General features: G+C 37.6%; 1 protein-coding gene across 4 annotated transcripts in view; it reads left to right on the top strand.

Annotated features, from left to right (window-relative positions):
* Cntln (centlein) overlaps window positions 1-18,040 on the top strand; it is a 240,402-nt gene that overhangs the window by 191,779 nt on the left and 30,583 nt on the right. For 3 of the 4 annotated variants that reach the window (XM_034503722.2, XM_076934700.1, XM_076934702.1), the window contains exons 19-21: window positions 11,564-11,755; window positions 15,751-15,848; window positions 17,440-17,566. In XM_034503722.2, the coding sequence (XP_034359613.1) occupies window positions 11,564-11,755; window positions 15,751-15,848; window positions 17,440-17,566 (417 nt within the window). The remainder of the gene's footprint in view (window positions 1-11,563; window positions 11,756-15,750; window positions 15,849-17,439; window positions 17,567-18,040) is intronic. The other variant, XM_076934701.1, reaches the window with a different exon arrangement.

Below are 18,040 nucleotides of genomic sequence, written 5' to 3'. Positions count from 1 at the left end.
CCCTTTGTTCTCCACCTCTCTAAAATGTTCACTATTATGTTAAGATGTGTCCAAGAGGCTCATGTGTTGGGCGAGAGTCCCTATGTGATAAGAACTATCTCGTAAAATGGTACAAAGTTAAAAAGGGGAGTGTAGCTGGAGAAGTTATTTCACGCAGGACAAGTGCTTGAGGGTTATACCTGTTTTCTTCCCAGCCACTACTTTGTGAGCAGCTCTCTGGCCTATACCTTACTGAGAAAGAAATAGAAATAGGTTTTGTGATTGTCTGATATGGGAACCTGCTAAGCTGTGATTCACACTGACCCAAGGAAGACATGATTAATCAGTAGATGTTATTTCTAAGCTGCTAAGTTTATAATGACTTTTTATACAGACATGATTAATCAGTAGATGTTATCTCTAAGCTGCTAAGTTTATAGTGGCTTTTTATACAGTGAATATCTGTGACAGTGATACAATGTGTAGCTAATAAACTTAGACTAATCTGTTGCTGAATATTACTGGGTCTAGATTTAGCTACCTAAAGGCTAACCTTATAACTTCTTTGTTTATCATTGAAAATACAGACTCTTAATGGCACACAGTATACAGGAGAAAAGTAATGATAAATATGGAGTCAAATTCTAAACCTAGGTTCTTATATCCAGATGTTCCAGAAAATACTATCATGAAGCCCAGAAATAATAAAAGCGATTTGTTTATCAAGTCCCACAGTGGAAACCAGGAAGATAAGGTGAAGGGTGACTTATTTACCCTGTCCATGAAATTTCAGATTCCATGCTAAAAACATTGAAAGGAAACTTTTAGCCTGATGGTTTGGTGGCCAATTAAATTACAAATGCAGAGCTAGTATTCAGGTTATATTTTAAAATAGGATGTTTGAACTAGCAAGATGGCTCAGTGGGAAAAGGTACTTATTACCCAGCTTAATGACCCGAGCTTGAGAGTGTGAGGCATAGAACATACATATTAGAAGGAAAGAGCTAACTCCCACAAGCTGTCTTCTGACTCCCACACGTGGACTGTAGCACCCTCTCCCCAGGTGAGCACATGTGAACACACACAAAATAAGTTATAAAAAATTAGAGAAAATGGGATGTTTTCTTGAAATATCAAAAATGATATTAATACAAAATTATGGGTAAGACAAATTGGAATGATAATGTTATTTAAATTTCATGCCATGGGGCTTGTGATTCTTGCTGGGGGTGGGGTAACAAGGGCTAGGCTTGGTGAGGAAGGAGCTGGGATTTTGTTAGTTTACTTTTGTTTTTTTTAAGTTATGACTTACATAGTTTTCTGTGCTATACACTGTGTTACCCTAACATCTCAAAAAGAACATTTACTTTATTTACATCCTGTCTTCCTTGGGTCAGGAGTCAGACACAGTTTAGTAGGTCCTTGGATCAGAATTTCACACGTTGTGATCAACATATCAGCCAGTCTGCCTTCCTTTCTATGACTTAAACTTTGCTGCCTCAAGCTCCTGTCAGTGTGAACTCTGCCATGATAGACCATAACCTGCAACGCTGAAGCAATATAAAACATTCTCTACCTAAGATTTTTGTCATGTATTTTGTCATAGCAGTGATACAATTAAAATGAAAGAAAATTAATGCCAAGAAGCAAGGCTCATGCTGTGATAAATATGACCACGTGGTTCTTAGACCTTTGGAACTGGTTTGTAGAAGGGATATGGGAGAGTTTGGAACTTTGTACTAGAAACTCAGACTTAATGGGCCATTCAAGGCAGACACTGAAGGACCAGCTTATAAGGTTTCTGGGAGAAACAACTATATCAAGAACTGAGCTAGGGGCCATTTGTATAATGTTCTTACAAGGCTCTTGCTCTGTTCTGCATGTGTCCTGAGAATTTCCATGAGGCTGAGTACAGGATTGGTGGACAGAGTCCTTTAGCAGAGAAGATTTCAAAGCAACAGCATTCAAGATATGACATGGCCACATCTCATGTACTTACTGCTATTCACAGTGAGAGAAAGCAGAAAGGGAATAGAAGTGGGAGGTGTGCTGGAGAGGGTTGTATGAGCAAACTTGACATCACAGACAAGGAGAGCACAGACAAATAAGCATCAGTAAAGATGGAAAGAAACTTTATTCTCTTCATTGGATCATTAGGAATGGTACCTAAAGGCAAGACCCACAGCCAACAATGGCTTCATGAAAATGCAAATTCATTTCTAATGAGAGACCCTTAACTGAGACAGAGAATGCCTCTGGAAGGGTCCCCTGCTCCTTCCTATTCAAAGGCAGCTTCTTAGAGAAATGTTTTCTCAGGGTCAGCACCCAGGAGCTGATGGGACTACAAGGCATGTAGGCTCCATCTCCAGCAGGCAACAACGTGTGGCAGTATGCTCTACATGTCACAGTTTTGTAGGTATGAAAGGTATAAAATTAAGGATTTTATGGAGTCTTTATTCATGGCTCCAGGGAGCTGCTGAGGCCAGTCAACATGAAGCAAGGTTTGAGTCCCTATAAGGAGGTCCTGTGGGCCATTTCATAATTCTCTGAAGATGGAGCATGCCTTTCAGTGGAGACCCTAGGATGTTGGCTATGCCAAGATCAGGGGTTGTCTAGAAAGTAAAGCTGCTAGCATGGGATAGCACTATCCAAGAGGGAGGTTGCACTGTAAGCAGCAGAGCCTTTGATACATAGAAAATTCATCATGAGTCCAAAGTGTAGTATGGAGCTGTAAGATCTGGTTGGCCCTGCTGGGTTTTGATCTTCCTCTGATCTCATAATCTCTAATCCTCTCTTTAGAATAGAAACAGTTATATTGTGCCTTTGTTTATTGAAATTATGTAGCATATTCTTCAATGATTTGGGGTTCAAAGTAAGGAGATTACATTGAGTCTCAGAAGAAAGTTCACATTTAAACAGCACTGGAATTGTGAAAAACTATGGGGACTCTTTTGGCTGGATATATTTTGCATTGGGGCATGGCCATGAGACTGTGGGGACAATGGGTGGAAGATTGTGGATCTAAAGTAATGTTTTTGAATGTCAAGTTAATTAGGAGTTATTTCATACTGATTGTCAACATGATAGAATGTAGACTTACCTAGGAGACCACTTTGCAGGTGCATTTGTGAGGGATTATCTGAATTAGGTTAGCCTCTTGACATGCCTGTGAAGGCTAATCAAGATATGGAAAGACACATGGTGACTGTAGAGAGCACCCTTCCATGGGAGAGAGGTACTGAACCAATGGAAGGGAGAAGATAAGCTGGGCACATGCTTTCGCTGTTTTCTGCCTCCCGACTGTGGGTCCAGTGTGCTCAGCTGCTGTGAGCTCTAGCCACATTGCTTCCAACTGCCTTAGGTTTCTATTGCTGTAGTCAAACACCATGCCAAAAATCAGCTCGGAGAGGGGAAGGGTTCATCTCATCTTGCAGTTTGTAACCCACCATCCAGGGAAGTTGGAGAACTGATAGAGAGGCCATGGAGGAGTGATGCTTACAGGCTTGCCAGAGAGTCAGTCTGGTCAAAGCATTTTTGTTAAGGTGCCTCTTCCTGAATGATTTTAGCTTGTGTCATGTTGGCATAAAACAAGCCATCGTAATTGACCCTATACAAATTGGACACACAATTATATCACTATTTAACTGAAAACTTTCTCCTCAAGATATCATGTTAATATTAATATCACAATATAAAACATTCTAATTTTTAACAATCCCACAGCTTTTAAAAATTAAAGGACTTTAAAAGTTGTCTCTTTAAAACATCCAAATTCTCTTTCAAGTTCCAAGTTTTTCTAAAATATTTAGTCCCACTAAAATATCTGTAGTCTCTTTAAAACTCACAATTCTCTGTAAAACTCCAAAGAATCCTTAAAAGTTCAAAGTCTCTTAACTTTTGGCTCCTTTAAAATATTTCTAAAAAACAAAACTACATACTTTCTTAGTCTAAGAAGGCAGAATCATGGCCTAGTCACAAACCAGACTATAGTTCAACAGTGTGAGGCTCAAAGTCAGACTTCTGAGACAAACAACCCTCTAGGCCAGAAAGGCCTTGTCACAGCACCACACATGTTGCGCCTTCTAAGTTCTAGCTCCACCCGTGACTGCTTATCTGTTGTCCTTATGTTGTCCAATGGTCCTTGCACCTCCAAACTGCTGGAGTCTCTGCAACTGTGTCACCTTCACCAAAAACCTGACCTGTGTTCTCTTCAGGGAACCCAACCCTTCCACCTGGTGCCAAGCTTTAGATGTTTCCTGTGACCTTTCATACCTTCAGAACTAGTACTACCTGGAAGACTCTCACATATGATTAAGTTTCGCAGCCATCACAAGGTTCAGGCATGGCCCTCTCTGGACCACAGCATCTCTCTGCTGACCCCGAGGAAACACTTCTCAGAAGATTTCTCCTCACTGATGCTGGTCTTTTCTTAATCACAGCTTATTCTTCAGCTCCAGCTACTCAGGAACACAATTATTAATTGAACTGATTGAGACTCTCTGAAACTTAACAAATCAGGCTTCTATCATCTGCATTGCTCTCAAAGTTCTTATCTTCCAGGCATGAACAAAGTAGCCCACTGAGCTCTGAACACTCCATGGCTTCTCCAGCCCAGTGTTTAAATGCTACCACAGCTCTCCCTAAAACACATGGCGAGGTCTATTGTTACAGTACCCTGTGACCAGTAACAGTTATATCTTAGGGCTTCTATTACTGTGATAAAACACCATGACAAAAATCAACTTAGGGAAGAAATGATATTGTCAACCTTATAGCCTGTAACTTGTCGTCCTGGAAAGTCAGGGTAGGAACTTGAAGCAGGAACCTGGATGCAGGAGCTGCAGCAGAGGCCATGGGAGAGTGCTGTATACTGGTTTTATCTGTATACTGGCCAATCTAGTAAGGGCATTTTCTTAATTGAGGTGTCCTCTTCCCCAATAACTCTGGGGTTCATAAAGTTGACATAAAATGAGCCTGCCCACCAACCGTAATTAACAATAACCTTGAGCGGCAATTCAAAATAAACTCTTCTTCAAGTTGCTTTGTTGGGTCTTTTACCCATGCATCATGTAAGTAACTAATTCACCTCCCTTAGGTCTTTGCATAGTACTCTGCTTATAGTTCTCTGACTACATGGGAACTTACTCCATGTCAATAGGGAATCACCTTCTCAAGGAGAGTCCATAGCCCTTTTCTAAGGGCATATCTGACTAAATTAGGAGCAGTCAGTTCACTCCTAACTGCAAGTCACTTGGTTAGGAGCTGCCATTGCATGCACAGCATTCCTTCTTAATCTAATACAGTATAGCCATTGCAGTGCTAGCCCATTTTATAAGCAAGCCCAAACACTGTGCAAGGATGAAAGTGTTAGGATCTGCTTCCTTAGAGTTATCTGAGAACTGTATCATAACTCAGGATGCATTGCTAGAGAGTAGTTCTTCTACCTAAGTATAAATTGCCTACAGTTGTTTAAAGAGTGTTTTTTTTTTATCCTTTTTGGAGAATTTTTCAGTGCTTTATATTTTTAATTTAATATATGAAACTATACATGTGTATAAGGTACCATGTGATCTTTCAGTATACTTGGTTCCTGCTTAAATTGTGTTAAACATATGTGTCATAATAATTTGTCATTTCTCTATAGTAGAAACATTCAAAGTTCTAGCTTCTTGTCTTTTAAGTATTCAGTGCATCATCATAAGTTATAGTCACGCTACTGTATACAGCAAGCCTTTTTATTCCTGTCCAATGCCACCTATGAATGAGTCATGCAGTCCTCACTCTCTGTGCCTGTCATGTGAGAAAATTTCCTGGAGAGACAAATAAATGTCTATCCACTACAGCTTGGGCACCATGACAGACCAAAGAAGAAATTCCATGCAAATTTAGCTTGATGAACCAGTGAGTTTAATAGGGCCATAGGAACTTATAGGAATGTTGGTGAGGAGTGACATAGGCACCTTATCAGTGACAATGCCACTGAAGAAAACATCTCTTTTTCCTCCTGCAATTCTTTTTTTTTTTTTTTTTTTTTTTTTTTTTTTTTTTTTTTTTGGTTTTTCGAGACAGGGTTTCTCTGTGTGGCCCTGGCTGTCCTGGAACTCACTCTGTAGACCAGGCTGGCCTCGAACTCAGAAATCCGCCTGCCTCTCTCCAATTCTTAACTGTCTGAGTATACTCAAGAAAAAGATGAGACCCTCCTTCCATCAACACTTAACTGCCTAAAAGTCCCCAGGGAAGGATACAGTTCTTTGAGTTCCTTCCTTTTCCCTTGATGGAATGTTAGTGGATTTAGTTTTGTACAGTTCTTCTGCTAGCAGATATAGCTGGTAGCAGTTCAGGAAGACAATGGCCATGTCTTTCCCAGAATACCCTGTCCCACAACAGCCTCATTTGCTTAATATGACATAGTGCTTATCAGTTCTATCTCAGCATTCTACATAATAAATAATTTGCAAGTTTAAAGTTATTAAAATTATTAATAAATAATTTGCTAATTTAAAGTTATAGTATTAAGTTCTGTCTTATAACGTTTAGCTAGAATTGTTTTACTATAGTTATATTAATACAAGGCTCAATGCTTATTATAATGGATGATAACAATGGAATTGAGTAGAGTTTCATGAGACTGTGGAAAGACTGGTGCTCAAAGCTCAGAGGCAGAATATTTGATCTTTAATAAGCAAGAAATTCATAATGACTCTAAACCAAAGCTCTGTCTTAAGACAAATGATAGAATTATTATGTACACACACTCAGCAAAACTTTATTCATCTGTGCCATCAGCTTTAAAATGCATCTGCAGGCTCTCTCAGGTGGCACTTATCACAGAGTGGTAATGTTCCCAATAACATTGCCCATTCAAAGCCAGTGATGTGCTTGCATGGAGACCTTCACATTTCCATCTTCAAAACTGCTTTCACACATAGGTAAGTTCTGGAGGATGAAGCAACCCTACTGTGTGAGCAGTAGATTCAAAACACTAGAAGAAATTGTGGCTCTCTCATCTGTATTGTATTACTTCTCTTCTAAGTATGATGGGCATGGACATCTTAAGTGTTTAGTTAGATATGGAAAAACAAGAACAAAATAAAATCATGTTACTAATAACAAAATAACAGCAATTTTAAGGGTAACTAATTTATTGGCAGATTATACAGCATGCTTTCTTTATAACAAGGCTGCCTAAAAAGTCATTCTCACAGGTCAAACCAAGTATAAGCAAAAGATCTTACTTTCCATTTCTTGAGTTGTCTATAGAATTTCTCAAGTATATCAAACTCCTAAGCTGAGAGACAGATGGAAGACAGCCAAAGCCATTTGTCAAAAATCTCGAGGGAATTCCACATATAACAAATATTAGAAAATGACTTATAACCTATAGATTTTAAATACTGCCTAACCCATATAGTGTGTGTGTGTGTGTGTATAAAAACAGAATCTCAAATATTTCAGGTTGGCCTTACTATGGAGCTGAGGATGACTTTACATTTATGATTCTCCTGAGTAAAAACATGCTAACCCCCTGTGGTGGTTTGAATATGCTTGCCCAAGGAGTGGCACTATTAGGAGGAATGGCCATTTTGGAGGAACTGTATCACTGTGGGGGTGAGCTTTGCGATCCTTCTTTTAGCCATGTGAAAAATAGTCTTCTCCTGTTTCTGTTGGAACAAGGTATAGAACTCCTGGCTCCTCCAGAGCCATGCCTGCCTGGACACTGCCGTGATAACAATGGACTGAACCTGTGAAATTATAAGCCAGCCCCAGTTAAATGTTGTCCTCCATAAGAGTTGTCTTGGTTATGGTGTCTCTTCACAGCAACCCTCACTAAGACACCTTCAGATGTAGTGTTGGGATCAAACTCGGGCTCAAACCTGTGAGACAAGTACTCCATCAACTGAACTATAGACATATTTAACCATCCCCAGCCTCAAGTGTTATTTTCTCTAGTGAACCAGCATGTTCCCGTTCATCTTCTCCATGATCTCACTGTTTATTTCTTTAGTAACTTTTTATTATTGCTAAATTGATTTTGACATGTATAGAGATAGAGATACAGATACAGGTAGAGATAGATAGATGTCCTTTAAAGATTCCTTTATGATGCTAGAGTGTGACAACAAGGAAGAAATAAAGCTGTGGTGTTCTATACTTATAGAAAAAAAATAAAGAAAGCCTTATCCATCCCACCTTCCTGTGGGGTATGAGAGTCCAATAATAATTGTGGCTATGAGTTAACTTTTCACAAGAAGTAATCTCAAAAGTTTAATTTAGATCCATAGTATTAACATCAGAATTGAAAATACTGGGACAAACAGTCTCAGTAAAATCCCATTATTACCAATAAGTGTGTTTTAACTTGTATGATGATAAGCTAACCTGTAAGAAATAAAGGCTTCACTTGGCATGTTGTATTTAAAGTATTGTTTGCACTATACAAAAGGAATTTTGAAAATTTTACAAGTTTCTTTTTGTTCTGAAATATATGTCTTAGTTAGGCTTTTTATTGCTATGAAGAGATACCGTGACCAAGGTAACTCTTATAAAGGCAAAAAAAATTGGGGCTGGCTTACAGCTTCAGAGATTCAGTTCATTATCATCATGGTGAAAAGCATGGAAGCATGCAGGCAGACATGGCACTGAAGGGGTTGCTGCCAGTTAGTTCTACTTCCTGATCTGAAGGCAGCCAGAAGAAGACTGACTTCCAGGCAGCTGGGGGCAGGGTGTCTCAAAGCCCACCCACAGTGACACACTTCCTCCAACAAGGCCATACCTCCTAACAGTGCCACTCCATAGGCCATGCATAATTATATAATTTGTAGTATTGTGAGAATACACAGGTATACAGGAGCATGGTCATTGCTCAAGGATTTAGAATTTACTGGGATTTAGTAACAGGAGAGAACTGAGACTCAATGCAGCCATGGGAAAACTTCTCAGAGGTTGGAGCTGCTGTGACCTTTAGGGAAGGAGCTTCCCTTCATGGTGGATGAATACATGGCAGACATATGACTGATCAGTGTGCTGAGAACTGCTGGGTGCTCAGCCTGGATAGGAGGTCTACACTGCCCTCTCCATGGCTCAGAGAACACTGTGGAAGAAGGAGTGAAAAGCATGTAACAGCTAGATGAAGTGCTGTGGAAAGCTGTCTTCATGCCACTGCATCCTTGAGAAGACCTGCAGAAGATGGGACCTGTCAGCATTACATCGTAGGAGGGGAGAGGCTCATGAGATCCTGCGCCTTTCTGAAGATATATAGGCAGTTTGTGTGTGTGTGTGTGTGTGTGTGTATGTAGGTGTGTGTGTGTGTGTTTAGCCATTGATTAATCGCCCATGTGTTTATCAACAACCCCTCAACTGTGGCCACAAGGGGAACTCTAATTAAACTACCTGAGTCACCAAAAGAATAAATTAATTACAAAGACCTGAAATTAGAAGGGGCACTAGTTGGGAAGAGAAGGGGATTGGTGGGAGAGGGAGAGAAGAGAGGGTAAGGGGAGTCAATATGATCAAAATACATTTATATGCATGTATTAAAACACCACAGTAAAAGCCATTCTTATCTACAATTAATAGATACAAGGATTTCAAGATGAGAAAAATGCATTTGCTGTGCAAGCTTGGAGAATAGAAACATTGCTTTGCAGAAGGAAGAGAAATATCAACAAAATCTTAGTTAAGAAAATTACAAGGTTTTCCTTAAAGGTACAAGGTAGAAGAGTACTTACTCAGCTGAGAAGGGACAATGTGTCGAGCCTCTGATGGGGTGCAGCAGGCAAGACTAACTTTGGCAACTTGGAACACAAACTGGTGCTAAATCTTCTATTTTCTACAAACAGCTGCATTTTATTCTGTCAGCATGAAATGCCTTGGTAGGGCTTCAGATGAGATAATATCACACAGAGTTGGCTTAGGATGTCCGGGGAAGTGGCAAGAAGGTAGGGGAAGTTTGGGCGAGAACGGGGAGAAGGGCTTTAGCGTCGGTCCCTGTAGAATATAAAGTCAGCACTGAGTGCGTAAATATGCGAATAAAGATGAGAAATACTTCATAATGCACAGAACTGGCATTGGCTGGACATAGAGAATTAGTAGAGAAAGAGAGAAGAGTCAAGCTTGGATTGTGCCAGGAAGAGTTCCAGAATTGAAAAAATTATGAGTTCAAGTTTAGATACTAATTTTTAGGGACAATTTGTAAATAAATATGCCCTGAATATCTATATACGGTAGAAGCATGCAATTAGGTCCTATGCTAAAACATGGCCAAAATAATAGTTTATAAACCAAAACACACTTTGCCAATGCTCTTTTGTTGTCAAAATTTTGAAGCTCCAGCTGTGAATTCATGTCATTAAGAGTTCATATTCATGGTGTGTGCTTATATATACAAGCACATATTTTATTGTGGATTATTTGGGGAATGTTTCTATACATTGCATGTTGTTTTCAGTATAGCATATCACGTTTATATTGCTATATACTTTAGTTACTTTAGGGCATTGTTTGCTACTCCTGGTTGGAATTCATAACAAAGAATTTTTCCCCTCTTCAAAGGGATCTCAGAATCATTTTGTATTGTTGTTCCATGAGTTTGGTTACTAGTTTATAAGCTTTGGAATAAAAAAAGTGAAGTTATTTACTCTCTTAAAGTGCTATGCGTTGTTAGGCTATTCCGATTTGATGATGTTCTGCTGACTAGATTAACAAAGAAGAAAGACTAACAGAATGGTGGTGTCTTTTCACTCTTAAAAACATCCACAATATATAATTTAGCAAAAATATTCATGATTTTAAATATCAGATATAGGACAGTGTTATTTCACCTCAACATAACAATAAGGCTGATCAATTAATTATCATTCAAGTAGATAAAACTGAGTGAGTTTGTTTGCATGGTATTTATTTTAACTAAATCCCTAACAAGCCTCATCTGCTAATTGGACTTAGCATTTCTGTTGCTAAATGAGAAGTATTTTTGGCTGCTACATAGGTTAGTAAGATCTACCCAGTGGAATAAACAGCTAACATCTGTTATCCTGTCCTGCTCCAGCTTGGCTCCTTCCAAGTACAGCCGCCCCGGAGTCAGAGTTATCAAATCTCTCTCTGTGTCTATCTCTCTCTGTCTCTGCCCCTATCTCTTTCTCTGTCTCTCTCTGTCTTTGTCTTTGTCTCTCTCTCTCTCTCTCTCTCTCTCTCTCTCTCTCTCTCTCTCTGTGTGTGTGTGTGTGTGTGTGTGTGTGTGTGTGTGTGTGTGTGTCCCATGTATATGTGGAAGAAACAGTCATGAGAAAAGACCAACAAACTCAAAGTGCTGAATATGGTGTATCTATCTATCTATCTATCTATCTATCCATCCATCCATCCATCCATCCATCCATCTATCTATCTATCTTTCTTTCTTTCTTAACCTAGTAGACTCTCTGACATTAATTAAAACCTGACAAAGTTTAGAATTTTTGTAATGTTTTTAAAACTATTTTATAATTAATTTAATTATCTCTTTGACATTTCCTACCCTATGAAATATATACTGACCATCACTAGATTAACTATGAATATTTTCTTGATTTCTTTTTTTGTTTTAAAGAAGCTAACTCTTGATTTAGCTGAACTTCGAAAAGAAAAAGAAGATTTGTTGAAGAAAGTAGAGTCTTCATCTGACATTACGAGCTTGGCAGAAGAAGTTTCTAGAATAATGGCCCCACAGATACAAGTTACCACACTGGGTCCTTCAAGGAGCATGGATTTGGAAATAAAGCAATTGCAGTGTAAACTAAAGGTAATTATACAGTATGATAGGTTCAAAGCATCTAATAAGTCACTGCATGCTTAAAGACATTTAATGGATTCTAATTTAGTTCAATAAAGGTCACCATGATAAAATATTCCAAAAATCCATGAATATTGCATCTGAGTAAGTCTTTCAAGTCTCTAGCTCTATTCCCTTTCTACTGTTTCTATTTGATTTTTTTCTTTTCATAGACTAATAAGCATCCTGAAATCTTACCTTAGAAGCTAAAGGAAAGTAGCCACTGTCTTCTTCTCTGACATTCTACTCCTGATGTTCTCTGTATCTTGCTACAGATGAACAGACTCCTTTCAAACACGTTGTATTAACACAGTAGGAATTCTTTTCTTCCTAGTAGGTTAATTTAGTTGTTGGCTGGAGAAAAGAACTCAGGGAAGAAAGGCGTGGCCATGGGGAGAAAGGAAAACCAGAGACATAGTTTTCATTGTCAGCAGCATGTTAAGCCTAGGGGTAAGGATACTAAGAATCCTTTTCGTTTATAGAAACTTCTATCTAATTCCAGATAACTTGTCAATAACTTAAAAGTGAGACTCACCTTAGTTTAAATAGAATTGTGAGAAGCAAGATCCATGTGCTTTAAGCAAAAAGTTTATTTTTCTACATTCTTAATACAAACCTTATTTTTCCCATATTTAACTGTTTTCCTCAGTGAGGATTGCAGGCCAGAAGCTACAGCAGTGGATACAGGGCCATTGCTGTGATGGCCGATGTCACAGGAAGGGAGGGTCTAATTGTAATGCACCGAGTGCTTTACAACTGTGTAAGTAGCTGTGATGGGGCAGTTGGGTAGCAAACTATTGAGTATGTGCATGGCTGTTCTCAGCCCAGAGCATGAAGTTTTAAGCAGGATTTTAACTGGGATAAAAAAGGGTAAAATGTAAGTCCAACCAAGGCTCATGCCATCATTAATAATAATCAGTTATGAAAGTGGTATTAATTGAGCTTCCTCTTGCATAGCTCCTTGAGACAGTTTTGACATGGAGAACATATGTCCTAGAAATGTTAAAAAAAAAAAAAGCTGTACACATTTTGGAGCATGTACATTCTCTTGAAATGTGTTTTTTTTTGTCTAGTAAATATAAATACATATTTTAAATTAAATATTTCATGTTTAGTTTTCATACACCTGAAGATGGGGCCATTGTGCTTGTCTTTAATTATATACTGTGTAGATGTTGAGTTACAGTTCTTTGACATAGTTTAAGTATTCATATCCCTAATTTAGCTCCTCACCAAGAGAACATAGAATGATAGTATCATCTGACTTCTAATTCTTTTAGTTGTCATAGCTTTAAGTTGAGTTATATTTGACTTATTTGACTTTCCTTGCTGCAGATGTTCCAACAACAATTAAAACACTAAAATATGGACTAACATAATGAGCCTATCTATTCAAGTCTCCATGCGATAAGATATTTACATTATGATTTTTTTACTTGTGTATTGATATCTGTCTAGTCTCAGAGGGGAAGTGAGACAAAGCTGAGGCACAGAAAGGCCTCAGGCAGCTTGGTTGCCCGTGGGAATGCTGTAGTCTTTGGACAATGAGCTGTCTGTGGAGAGACAAAAAGGATAATGTTAGCTTTCATCCTGCCTCATGTTTTAGTATAGAAACTTTCTGGAAGAATTTAAGTATGTAATACTCCCTGCTCCTGAAACTTTGTTTCAGTATTTTAAATTGGTTTCCTGAGACTGTGATATGAAAATACCACTGACTGGCTGGCTTAAAACATTTCTTTTCAGCCGGATCTGGTGCTGCAGGTCTTTAATCTCAGCACTCAGGATGCAGAGGCAGGCAGATCTTTGTGAATGTGAAGCCAGCCTGGTCTATATAGTGAGTCCCAGAGCAGCCAGAACTACACAGTGAGGCCCTGCCTTAAAACAAACAAATAACAACAGAAACAAATGCCAACCAAAAAGCCGCTGCTTTTCAAAGAGGCCTGCAGGCTGGCAGGGTAAATGAAAGTGTTGACTTTTGCCCTTCCCTCTTCCAAGGCCTTGCTTCTGGTCGCATAGAGAGCAGCCTTCTACCTTTGTCTCCATGTGGTCTTCCTTCAAAGATCCCTGTGCCCTGTTTTACAGAGATACCCATCTTATTACATCAGGGCACACCAGAGACCTCATTTTACCTGTTACCCTTTTAAAGAAACCCTTCCAAACACAGCGCATTCCGAAGTTCTGGAGGGTAACTGAGGGCTTCAGCATATAATTTTAGGGGATACAATATAACTCACAACAGATATAAGACTCTAATGGTGATTAACTAGGAAGTAAGTCATTTCTAGTTGAGATTTAGGATCATTGTTTAGAGGTTAATCTATTAAAGGTCTATGTGCTTCTTTTATCTAATTCCAGCCTTTCTGTCCATCTCTGACACAGTTTCAGGAACTGGTGCATTTGTCATATGTAGAGCTCCTGTGTATTTTCTCTGTCTTCTTTTGCCCCATTAAACATGTTTCCTCAAGGAACTCTACAGAGGTAAACTCAGAGGTAGATAATAAAAGCTAAAATAACGGAAGTTACTTCCGATAAATGATGGAGATATGACCATCATTTCATTTTTAGTTCACTTGTCCCTCCATTACCCACAAGTCACCGATTCAGCATTTCTAGCTACATAAAATATCGCTTTAAGTCTCAAAGCAGAATGGAATCAGACACTGTCTTAAAATCTACTGAACATATTCATTTGAAAACAATATCAGACTTTTCATGCTGTCTTTTACTTTTTGTTTTAAATAAAGTACTAAGTTTGTTTTACTTCTCAACAGAAATGCTTCAGGAACACCAAGTTTTCAGGGTGCAGAGTGAGGGATGGGATGGATGTTTTAGCAGGAAAAAAACAGAGATTGGCAGAAATTTAAAATGCATTCTATTCGTATTTGCTTAACACTTTCTGAACTTAACAGATGTGTGACTCAAGTAGATTAACAATATTGTATGAACAGAAAAGCTGAAATACCAACAGGATTAAGTGCTGTTTCAGATTATACCTTTAACTTTAACTTGAATCAAGATGAAGTTAACTGTCTTGATACTGTGGTTTCCTGATTCCTAGGTGGGATAAACAAGAAATAAGTCAAATTTAATCTGCTTGGAAAATATATTAATTATGTATAAATCCTTAGGTAACAATTGCTACTCTTAGTAAGTTCAAACAAAGAGGAATTTAGTGTTAGTAAGATTGTTAGTCGCCCAATATTCTTGAAAGATTATTTAACCTTAAGTATTATTAGCTCAGTGCAGTTTATTGTCTATTATTCCTTTTGCTGTTCACTTCTGGGTTCCCTCATTCTTAAGATTTGTTTGCCAGGCTGGAAGATACAGTGCAGGATTCACATCTGAGTCTGCCAGGTGCTCAGCTGGCTGTCACCTGCAGCACCTCTGCACCTGCACATGGCCTTGGAACTGTCTTCCAGAAAGGTGACCCCAGGGCACCAACCTAAGAGCACAAAGGCAGAGAGGTCCAAGGCTTTGAGGGCCCAGAGTTGGATTCACACAGAGTCATTTCAGCCATGTTCTCTTGGTGAAAGCAAATCACAGATGAGACCAGATTCTGAGAGTTGGCAAGTGGTTGTTATACTTTTTAGGGGCAACATCAAGTTATCTGTAATCACATTTAATCTAATATAGCTTGTGAGTAAATATTTCATTCATTTTAAGTGATCTAACTGAGCCATTAGGATTCTTAATCGCACATTTATACTTTGCTCAGACAATTCCTATTTCCCATTAAAATATTTGAGTCCTGCACTGTTATTCATGTTCCCGTATGGTCTGGCATATTATATAATGGTTTTATTATAAATATGTTGTCTTATTTGTAAAATATAAAATAAATAATATACTAAAAGTACAATTTAGTCATTGTTAGCATGTTTAAAATGTGTTACTCAACACATTTTTAGTGCCTTTTTTTTAGATCTAGAAAAGATTAATTGAAATATATGTTTATTTCAATCCAGAATGCAACTAATGAACTCACTAAGCAGTCATCAAATGTGAAGTCTCTGAAATTGGAACTCCTGGCAAAAGATGACCACATAAAGGAGATGCATGAAAAGTAGGCTTTTATACTTCTAGCTATTGTGTTTGCTGCCACCTAGTGGTTGTCAGTTCTCCTCACCATTCCACTCTAAAAACAATACCAGCATTTATCTTTAACAATGGAATTTTACTATTTTAAGATCATTTTAAGCCAACATAAGATGGAATTTTAAGGAATACTACATATAGCATGATTGATGACAACCTTGTTGCTACTTTTAATTATAGTGAAATATTTAACACCATTTTTCCTATTTAGAATAATGTGAGTAAATATAAATTAATGAGTATAAGACTAAACAAAACCTGCAGTTCTAAGACTAAGAGAACATATATATTAGTACTCTAATGGGGTTGATTCCTAGGTTTATAAAGCTAAGGTCAAGTTGAAAGTTTCATTTGCTCATGAAATAGCTATATATATATATATATATATATATATATATATATATATATATATATTTTAAAGAAGTTTGAGCATCCTATGATACTGAGCAAATGTGCCTTATAACTTTTAAAGCTTTTATATTATAATCTGTTTAAATAGAAGCCATCATTAACAAATTTCTCATATGACTACCTGTATGCATTACTATGAGTGAAATATTAACATATTAATAACTAAAACTTAAACAGAAGATTACTGGCTGAATGTGGTAGTTTGTGAGTGTAATTCCAGCATTAGAAAGTTCAAATCAAGAAAATTGCCATGGACCTGAGGCTTACCTGGGCCTTGTCATTAGTCCCACCCAGCCTGGGCTTCAGTGTGAAACCCGCTCTCCCAAACCCTCCAAATAAAAGTCATTCTTATGTTTAACTGAAATGTCTTGAAATATGTATAGACCAAGTGCAGTGTATCATCATCGTTAGTGCTGAGGGGTCTAGAGAAACTGAATCCTGGCTCCTCTGTGTACAAGCTCAGCGTTTCAACCTAATAGTCTTAATTTATGAAGTTCTTCTGAGGAACAAATGAGTCAGTACTTGAAGAATTTGCAATAGCTGCAGATAACAAGGGCCCAGTCAGGATGAGCTGTTGTCACTCACCATCATAGTGGGGCCATAGTTACATCAGGAGCAGATGTCACTGAAGTTACCATTGTATATACAGTACTCAGCATTGCAAGGCAAACTGATAGGTGAATTTGGTCTCAACTGAGTGGATAAAAGTTAGTGTACCTCATTACAGTTTCTTTGCAAATTGCAAGATTTTTATATTTTTAAACAAATTATAGTTTTGTTTGTTAACACTGTTAGGATTGTGATAGTCTCAAAGTATCACTTCAATATACCTAAGCAATGCAAAAAAAATATAATCTGTTTCATAAATTAAATGATCTTTCTCAGTTAATCTTTCTTTTGCTATAATGCAAATATGTAATAATAACAAAGTCACAACCAGATTATGGATTTTACTAAAACATATGATATTTAGATGCTTATTAAAATGCAATTTATTTTACTGACATAGTGGCATTAATATCAGCTTTTCAAAACTAATAGTAGGATTACCGTTGGTACAGTATGTCAAGAGCTTTTCAAACCTAATAGTAGGACTGGCCGTTGGTACAGTATGTACTTCTGCTCCTGTTCAATTCTTCTCCCTTAAGGATGTCTCGAATGGAAAGGGATATATCCATGAAACGGCATCTGATCGAGGACTTGAAGTTTCGACAGAAAGTAAATTCAGAAAGTAATGAGAGTTTTAATGAAATGTTAGAAACTCTTGAAAAAAAGGTACCAATTTTTGTGTTCACTGATAAATTATTTTCTACTGTATTTATTTAAGCATAAATATTTAGTACTGAGAATCTGTGTAAAATACGTACAGGATATATATATATATATATATATATATATATATATATATATATATGTAGAGAGAGAGAGAGATAGTGATATATAGTGATATAGTAATATATATATATAACAATATATATAACAGTTACATTGTTATGCCATTTTTATTTGTTTCAGAATTTAAGATTCCACAATTCCACATATAATATACATACAGAGTCTGCCTATTTGTGTACTGCCATGCAGGAATATGCTTAATTTTTAAAGTATCTAGTACTTGTACTTGTGTTGTACATAACGATGTTCTTATTTATTAATTTATATTATTTAAACCTATAGTATAAAAGGACCAAATAAAACTAATGTACCAGTGCTGTTTAAATCTTTGAATGCACTTTATGCAGCCTACAC

Source organism: Arvicanthis niloticus, chromosome 5 (genome assembly GCF_011762505.2).
Source record: "Arvicanthis niloticus isolate mArvNil1 chromosome 5, mArvNil1.pat.X, whole genome shotgun sequence".
Lineage (NCBI taxonomy): Eukaryota > Metazoa > Chordata > Mammalia > Rodentia > Muridae > Arvicanthis > Arvicanthis niloticus.
Note: the sequence above shows the minus strand (reverse complement) of the source record. Positions and strands in the feature narration are given on the sequence as shown.